Source organism: Ciona robusta, chromosome 6 (assembly GCF_009617815.1).
Source record: "Ciona robusta chromosome 6, ASM961781v2".
Classification (NCBI taxonomy): Eukaryota; Metazoa; Chordata; class Ascidiacea; order Phlebobranchia; family Cionidae; genus Ciona; species Ciona robusta.
In genome coordinates this window covers 1,033,217-1,042,902 of record NC_143240.1, presented here as the reverse complement: position 1 = coordinate 1,042,902, position 9,686 = coordinate 1,033,217, and the positions used below count along the sequence as shown (strand labels likewise).

General features: G+C 37.1%; 1 protein-coding gene across 1 annotated transcript; it reads left to right on the top strand.

Moving 5' to 3' along the window:
• The first annotated feature begins 422 nt into the window (after positions 1 to 422).
• LOC149734692 (terminal nucleotidyltransferase 5B-like) lies at positions 423 to 9,105 on the top strand. The gene is made up of 3 exons (XM_089880107.1): positions 423 to 713; positions 1,205 to 1,958; positions 6,537 to 9,105. Exons 1-3 carry the CDS (start codon positions 525 to 527, stop codon positions 7,643 to 7,645), a joined length of 2,052 nt encoding a protein of 683 aa, XP_089736233.1. The 5' UTR covers positions 423 to 524; the 3' UTR covers positions 7,646 to 9,105.
• The last annotated feature ends 581 nt before the right edge of the window (positions 9,106 to 9,686 follow it).

The following is a 9,686-nucleotide window of genomic DNA, read 5'->3' as shown; positions in this document are numbered from 1 at the left end:
ACATTTTAAAGTGCAGTCAGCCATAGGAACTGTAACGGCGTTTTGTAAGCAAAGAATCGAATCCTTTTTGGCCCGGCAAGAGTTTTTTTGCGCATGGCTGAAGAGACGCGTTTCTATTTGACTGCGCAGTTTTGTACTGTTATGTAACCGATTTAACTAGTTAATATAACTTAACAATAACGTAACTTGTGTTTATCTCTTTGAATATGGTAACGAAAACCATGTTTATTAACACAGTGTAACAAAAGAGAAGGGAATTAGCAACAAAACGACAGTCGTTATTAAAACACGCTACTAAAACTACTTATATAAAAGCGTGGCTATTAAACCCACAGTTCAGTATAATGAACTCATATGTCGAATTTAATTTAAAAAAAAAACATAAAAAATCGGAAAAAGTGTGTGTAAGACTTAAAGCGTACAGTTTTTATTAAACATGTTCTTTTACAGATTGCTTAGGCCTAACGTAGGCTGTCTAGTAACCAATCTAAAGTTAGTGCAATATTGTTTCTACTATCATCAAAATGGACACGTCAGTGACCTCTAGACACCAAAAGGTCGCAAAAAAGGTCATGAACCCGAGTGCTAAGCGCTATAAGCTCTTGGACTACCGTGGCGTTTCCAGACTGGCAGAGGTTATGGAAGCAACTGTTCCTATTCATGGTGTAGGAAATTTTCCTACATTACAAATTAGCCCAAGCGAGTTAGTGCAGGTAAAATATGTGTTTTTTACTACCTTTTTAAATTAAACCTTTTTTAATTGGTTTATTTTTATAAAAATTCGTATATTTTAGTTTGGTTTTGAGGGTATTGCAAACAAAATTTGTTTTTTAACTTTTTTTGCAAAATTTGTTTTTTACCTTTTTTATTCTCTATTAATTGTTTTTTTCGGCGGCAATAGACCGACTCTGGTCTAAAAAAATCTCGGGGTTTCTTGGCATGTTTCGCTGTAGGGCGTCACTTATTTATAACAGAATTATAATGTATTTTGATATATGGTATACGGTATTTAATTTTCTTAATCCGTATGTTTGTACTGTTAAACCTACCGCCAGTACTTTTCGCTTTATTTACGCAACGCGTGGTAAAGTTTAGACGCCAACATTTAAACAATGCGTCCCACCAAGGCGCCTGCCATTTGCACAGCTTTGCACTCTGAACTGCAAACAAAACAGCTTCTAAAACCTAATAACCTTTGTCACAGATGGTGTGTGAACGACTGGAAAGTTACGGCGTCAAAGTACAGAACGTGCGGTTGAATGGTAGCGCCGCAACGCACGTACTTTCTCAGCAAACAGCTCCGACATACAAAGACTTAGACTTGATTTTCACTGTCGAGACGCCCTCGAATGAACTGCAAAACAACAGCAATTCAAACAATTCCACTGCCACTGAAAAGCGGAAATCAGACGAGCACCAGCGTCGCCGCAAACGCCAATCTTCTGAAGCGACAAAAACTCGACCAAGCTCCCTACCGAGCACTGTACGGCGACGGCACCCAAAACCAGACGATAAATACTCCGAAGATTTATCTCTATTAGAAGATAGCGGCTACACTAGCAGTGGGTCCTCCGTTTCAAGCGCTCCTGTTTCCCCTTCTGCGTCCGCATCTTTCATCCAAGACTCTCTGGAATCAAGAACTAACTTCCGATCTCGGACTCGATCTTTAGAGTCCACATCTTCGTCCACGTCTTCTCTCATTTCCTCCCAGCCTCCGAAACGAGAGGAGGAGCAAAAGTCTCCTTTTACCTCCTACCACCCCATCCAACATCAAAACCAGTCTTCCTGGCAGAAAATAAAAGATTCTGTCATGGAAATCCTTCTAGAACTTCTTCCCGAAGGAGTAGTACGTAGCAACATGACAAGCGTGGTGTTAGGAACTGCCTACGTCCAGAAAATGGTCAAAGTCGCAAATGATTCGGACAAATGGAGCTTAATTTCACTCAACAATAATTCGGGTAAGCTTTTGTGTAACAAACTAAACAAACAGGTATATATTATATTATAGTAGGGTGGGGTAATATGAGATATTTCGTTCTATTTTTCGTCCCATTTGATAGTAAACAAAGAACATTCAAAGAATTATAAAACTATACCCTCACGACCGCAATAGACCGTTGTTAATTGTCTAAAACACCATACGGATGTTTGGATATTCTGTATTTAAGTGCTTACGGTATCCCATTTTACCCCACACTACTGTTGCCCCTGCTTCATCAATAAAATAACCTAGATTTGTTTTCTCCTTTTAAGTACCTTATTTTATTTAGCAGTTTGCTTGAAAAGTGCTATTTAATATTAATATAGCATGTTATACTAGTATTTAAGTTATCTAAGAAAATGATTTTACACTTTTTCAACCAATTTTTATGTTGTATTAATTTTTTAAATTTGTTATAAATTTCGCAAAAAATACGTAAATACGTTGGTATTTTAGTAAGAATGTAACTGCCGAAATGTACACACAATGGGACTGGCATCACAGAACGCCGGTTTTCGTAAAATTATTAATGAATGCATTCATTCACAACCCGGCGTTTTTTCCTAGTTGTTTTAGCATCATCTGGCATTTGTATTGAATTAATGGGACCCGTTTTTCCTAATTCGGGATAGCAGAACGACTCACTATTTTTTACTAACCATGATATTGGAAAACGGTTTTTAATTTTTTTACCGCCCGAAAACTACTTCGTATATCAGAAAAAAAAACTTTACACAAAAAACGCTGGGTGTAATTTCCCACAAAAAATATGCGTTATTTTTCGTCCTTTTACCATAATTTTATTGTTACATATTGAGTAGTAAAAAAATATTATTTACAGAAATAAATAACCGTATCATAAGGCTCGTTAGTAACTGTTAAAAACGAAAGCGTTGTTAATTGTTAAAACACAATCTGGAAATATGGGATTTAGGTGCTAACAGTATCCATCTTACCCCACATTAATATCTATCTAATCTGAACGTTGTTAATTGGTAAAAACACGATAAAAAAGCATTGTTAATTGTTAAAACACGATCAAGAAATATGGGATTTAGGTTCTAACGATATCCCATCTTACCCCCTAGTAATATCCATTCTAACCGTTGTTGATTGTAAAAAAACATGATAAAAAATATAGCATTTAATTATCTTAGGTGCTAACAATATCCCATCTTACCCCACAGTAATAACCATTCTAATCGTACAGAACCTTAACGGCTAATCCAAGGACACAGTATACCTGCCGGCAATGTTTATTGTTATTCATATTATCACTTGCCATGTATCGTGTACGCCCGTAAGCCATTCAAATTTGCTCAATCGATTTTAAATATGACCTTGTTTCGTATGTCTCGTCCTTTATGCGCGCTGTCGAGACGATACATTATTTCAGCGGGTGATACAAAAAATATTTGAATTTTTTTTGTCGTCCCGTTTTGTAGCAAACAACGGTTATTTACATAATTATATTATAAGCCTATTCTCGCGCGTTTAAAAAACATTGTTAACTGTTAAAAACATTTGTACTAGGAAGGACAACGTCTGGCCTATTGTGTTAATACGTACAGCCTACAAAGTCTATATTTGTCCAGCTGAAACAGGCCTCCCAAAAGTTAAACTAACCTTTTAAAAAATGCATTATGTTTTCGAGGGTTTTTCTTTTTTGTAGTTTAAAATGCCGAAAATATAAAATGTTGTAAATTTTTCGTTATTTTTTATTTTTGAATGATAATATCTTAGTGTCATAAAATTATGTAGTTATTGTCAAGATATTTTTTTATCTCACGCTCACCGCTAGACTAGAGAATATGGGTTCGAGGCTCACGCTGCTGTTATTTTGCGCATACGCGTACAGCTGCAGTTGTTCACGTGGGTCTTTATGTAATATTTAATTTTAAACTATCAGCCGTACGTAAAAATATATGCGTATATAACAGAAATAGAACACCAGTGTTATAACGACTGTCGTTGCCCCGCCACGCGAAGATAAATAAGTTACGTTCATACATATATTCGATTTTTTATTTCACTGAGAAGTTTTCGGACCATGCCATTCATTTTACTTTGCGACCGCACAACAAAAGAGTATTGTGACGTCATAAACATATATTGTCACGCATAAGGTTTAAATCCCAGCAAACTAAACCAGCCAGATTTTCACACACACAGAACCAATTGTGTGACCGTCAAAACCAGCAATTTTAGAGTCATTTTAAACCGTATAACAGTAATCGCGTAATGAACATGCTTTAGCAGTCTAGGTAGTATTTGACCCGCAAAATCGGCTCGTTTTGTGTGGTTATTGGCAAAAACCGCTAAAATTACGAGTCGAAATAAAGCGAATTTTTAAACCCTATTTTTACCGGCCATATTACCTACATTTGAAAATTTCCTGGTAAATCGATCGCTATTGTGTATTGTGCCGATATTCAGTAGGCCTATTATATTAACTTTTAAAATACAAATTTGTAAAACAAGAATGCTAAAACCAAAATGTAAACTGCGCTAAAACTGTTTAAAATACAACTATAATAACGTTTTTTTTTGACTTAGCAAATACGGTACAGAATCACTAAAAATAGGCAACAACGAAAATATATGCCACAAAACGAAATATATTGCCACAAAACGATAGCAGTTAAAACACGCTTATAATTAAAACATATGTAATTACGTTTGTATAATGCTTTTAATTTGTAAGTATTTAAAACCGAAATTTTTTCCATTTTGAAAAAAAAAGTATACAAAAAAAAGGTTAAAAACTTGTTATGTGTTTTTACATACTAATTCTTAAGTTTAAAGCATAGCTGTTCACGCACGATCGAACCTGGAACCAATTTGCGGGTAATGTTTAATCGGGCGTAACCTGGCGTAGTGAAGCGTAACGACTTTACCAGTTCGAACCAAACGCTGCAATGACATTTAAAACTGGGTTATCGCCACAATAAATTGTCCTTAGTGCCTCTGGCTTAAGTTAACGTTTAGAAACGGTCGGATTACACCGAATTTTGCAGTAATTCAGAACTATGGACTATGTAGCGAATTGTGGGTTTACCGGTTAAGTTAGCCAACTGTATATTTATGAAATACACTTAATCTGCTGCCGGCCAAAAAGGCTTAATCACGCACGGAGAAATACGTCTCTTCATAGCAAATTTTTCGGTTCGAATAAGATTTTTCAAACCGTTTGCAGAGTTGTACATAGCGATTATAATCGCTTATTGCTGTATAATATTACAGCAAAAACACGCAAACAGATAAAATGTTAATAACCGTTTAAAGTCCGTTTTGACACATTTCGCTCCGTATTTATTAATCGTACGTATATATTAGGCCACATTTAAGTAGTAATTATCTCTTGGCCAAACCAAAATAGGCTAACAATTAATAATTATAGTAATTAACACCTAAACCAATTTTTAAAGCGTTTTTGGTACATTTTTAATTTGTTATAACTATATTCTTAACAACTGTTATAATATATTGGTATATAGGATTTCCCTGTAGCTTAATACTACGTAAATACTAAGCTATTTTGAAACTTAATACTATTTTCAAGCGTTTGGGGGCGCTTATAAATTATAACCATATATATAGTGGAATGGGGAAAATGGGACAGCTTTTCGTTGTGTTTTCTCGTCCCATTTGGTAGTAAACAAAGAACATTCAAAGAATTATAAAACCGTATCCTCACAACTCCCATGTACCGTTGTTAATTGTTTGAAACACGATCGGGATATTTGGTTATTATGTGCTAAAGGTGCCCCATCTTCCCCCACCCTGCTATACTTAAAAACTGTTATGCGATATTGGTATATAATATAAGAATGGCTTATAGCTTAACACTGCGTAAATATGGAGCTATTTTACCTTTTATGCTCTGTAAACACACTTAAGCGTCTCTGTTTTATCAAGCAATGTACATACTGTTTTTCCGGTAGGCTGTACTGGAATATTTTATATTTAGCAACTGTGACTCTATTGACACTTTATGTTCAATTTCGTATTAACTATTTGTTAATTGTTTAAAACACGATCGGGACATTTGGGACTAAAGGGGGTTGTACACAGTATCCGAAAGTCGTCCGTTTTGTCCGGATTTCGCTGCCGCATGCGGAACTCGGTAATGGGTTCGCATACGACTTCGCAAGGAAATTCGCACGCCGGATACTGTGTACAGCCACCTTTAGGTGCTAACGGTATCCCATCTTACCCTACAGTACTGTATGTGATAGTAGGGTGGGGGAAGATGAGACACCTTTAGCACATAATATCCAAATATTCTGATCGCGTTTAAACAATTAACAACGGTATATGGGAGTTGTGAGCATACGGTTTAATAATTTTTTAAATATTCTTTGTTCACTACCAAATGGGACGAGGAAGTAGAGTAAAAATTTGTCCCAACTTCCCTCACACTACTAAATATTTTCAAAGGGTATTTTTGAATCTGTTTTATTAGCTATAACTAAGGAAATTACAGTTAAAAAACACATTTATTTATTCATTCAATATCGATTACATGTGGTCTAAATACAATGTTTTTTTTCAGGTCGAAATTTGGAGCTGAAATTCGTACAAAGCATGAGACGTCAATTCGAATTTAGTGTCGACTCCTTCCAAATTATCCTAGACACGTATCTTCGCTTCAGACACGCAGCCAGACACCAAAACCTCGAAATGAACGCCGATTTTCACCCGACAATAGTAGCAGAAAGCGTCTACGGGGATATAAACGCGGCATTGCGGCATTTAAAACACAGACGAATTTGCACCCATAGGCCAGAAGAAATACGCGGCGGCGGCCTTCTGCGCTATTGCAATTTGTTAGTGCGCGATTTTGTCCCCGGAGACTGTGACGAGAGCGGAAAAGCTACAGGCTCATTCGCTACAGGACCTGACATGGCCGCTCGTTTAGAGCAGCATATGTGCTCGCGTTTTTTCATAGACTTCAGTGACATTGACCGGCAGCGGAAAAAGCTGATTAGTTATTTGGACAATCATTTCAACGGAGAAGACGATTTGAAATTCCAATATTTACTCGTTCTTCGCCGGGTTGTTGATTACAGCACAATCTGTCTGATGCAGCATGAACGGGCTATGATTTTGAACCTTATCACCATGCTAGTGCGGCAAACTCTAGCCAACAACGTAGCGCAAAGCAAGCACGAGGCAGCGGTCATGCAGCAACGCATACAACAGGATTATCAAATCGCTCAATACTACGGCGAGTGCACACCTCAACCGACAAGAAGCTATTTACCGGCCCCAGTTTCAATGAGCGACCGTTCTTCGCCTATGTCGGCGTATTCTTCATCTTTTACACCTTCGACGGCTGGAGATGTGTGTTCTGCCCCAATAAGCCCAGCGCCACAATCGCGCCCTATAACCCCTAACGACGCTGGACCTGCATGCGAATACCCCCTAAAAGAGCCCCAAAATTACCCAGTTCCACCCCAATGCTGTTTCTGTTGTTGCCATTGCTCCGGGTGTTGTTACAGCACCCAGCCCCAGGAAAATTACCCCCAAGCCCCCTACTATCCCCCTAACTCCGATATGTACCAAGCCCCTATCCCATACCAGCCAATAGAGCCAATTTTCTTTAGACCGGACAGTATGGTATGTTATTACCAGCCAGCAAGTTACAGTAACCCTACTTAAAAATACACCAGTACCTTACTCATAGAAAAAAAACGTCAGAAATCCTTTCCAGCAGTGTTGTTAGACACTCGGCCATACAGCAGCAAAAATCAATGCGTAAACCGAACAATCATTTTCAAATGGACATTTGTGTCTTTTCGTCTTAGTTTATATTTCCGCATTGTTTTTTCCCTTTAAAATCATCAAAAAATATTTTATTTTATAAAAATCTTAGAAAATGTTTTAATTTTTTTTTCTGTGTCGTTTTCTTCTCGTTGTCGATTGCACTTTTGCCTCGTGCAGGGCGACGGTGACGTCACATAGGTGTTTGTTACGTCATAGTCCTAATAATATGCCATACAATTTCTCTGCAAAATTTTACACTCAATTTTTTTAAAACAGCGAAAAAATTGGTAATAGTCGCGCTATAAAAACCGTAAACTACAAAACCGGTTTTAAAAATCACAAAAGCCTGTTCAAAACCACGAACAGGAGTGCTTGACGTTTTCAAGTACGGATTTTCGCTGCTAAATCCGGGTTTGAAAACGAGTAAACGGCCAGGGTTCGCCATTTTTCCAACTATATATACTTTACCGTTTAATTCTTGATAAACAATGCACTTTGTGACGTCATAATGTGGTTTAGTGAACGTTTCCTAAACTACCGAGTCCTTCCCGAGTCTTTATGTGCAATTATTCGTATCAGTATTGGTGCGCACAAAGAAATACCCCCCCCCCTCCAAGCAGCTTAATATGACCGGTTATATGCAAAATACAGCCATAAAGACGTGTTCAGACATTCGAAGTTTCTAGTTCTTGTATTTTACAAGCACATATTCCGCTGTCACTTAATACACAGTCCTTTAAGTCGCCCCTATGTAATATGTGTGCCTTAACACGCCTTCTGTGTCTATATATTTCTAATTTCAATTGCCCTTTTCATTTGTGGATGGTGTTTCCATATGTTTTTGCTTTTTTCTTGTAAAACTCGGAGTTTTCACTGTTTTTTAACAACATTTTTGCTCGCTAAAGACTAGTTGCAATTTTTCGTTGTTAAACGCGTTCTATAGTTGGTACGGTTTTTCTGTGTGGCGCAAATCATTGCTTTACTGCTGCGGGTGTCGTTAGGGTGTCAAATCTGTCCCAGAAAAACAAAAACAACAGCCCCCCCCCTCCTAACATACAATTTCTTTTATTTATTTTAATTAAAAAATGTCTCGCTTTCGTGACGTTTAATTCCCTGCGTTACGTCATAGCTGTGACGTCACATACACCGTTTTACGAGTCTTTAACAAAAGTTCAGCCTAATGCAGCCTGTTCATTTTTTGTTCCACAATCTTTTTTGTCACACTACCTAGCAGAGACTATACAGTAGCCGGTACCTAATTGTTTTTCGTCACGGAAAACCAGCGAGTATTTTATGGCTTAATGCCGATGGCGCTAATGTTGAAGTGAAATCGTAAATAAAATCCACACGGGTTATTGTTTGTATATATTTTTTGTGTATGAAAAATGACTGGCAATGTTATATAGTAGGGTAGGGGGATATGGGTCATGTTTTTATTCTATTTTCTGGTTCCATTTTATAGTAAGCAAAGAACATTCAAAGAAATAAAAACCGTATTCTCCCGGCAAGCGGGTACGATGTGTATGAAACAGAAAAACAGTGTTATAACGTTTGCCGAGCCACAGCAATAAAAAAAGTGTTCTTTATTCTCTGGGCTTATAACAGCATAGTAATCTTATAACATAGTGTTGTAACAACTATTGTTTTGTCGCTATATCCTGTCTTTTCGTTTAAAATATTTCTAAATCTTCGTTACCGTAATCAAAAAGACAAAACGGACCTGAACGTGTTTTAAACGATTAACAACAGTCAATGGGAGTCGTGAGGATACGGTTTTATAATTCCTTGAATGTTCTTTGTTTACCACCAAATGGGACGAAAAATAAAATGAAAATGTGTCCCGTCTTTCCCCACCCTTCTATATATTATTAAAATTATACACCTAACACGTATATAGAAAAGACCGGTTCTTATACTGGTATGTGTGTATTTAAGA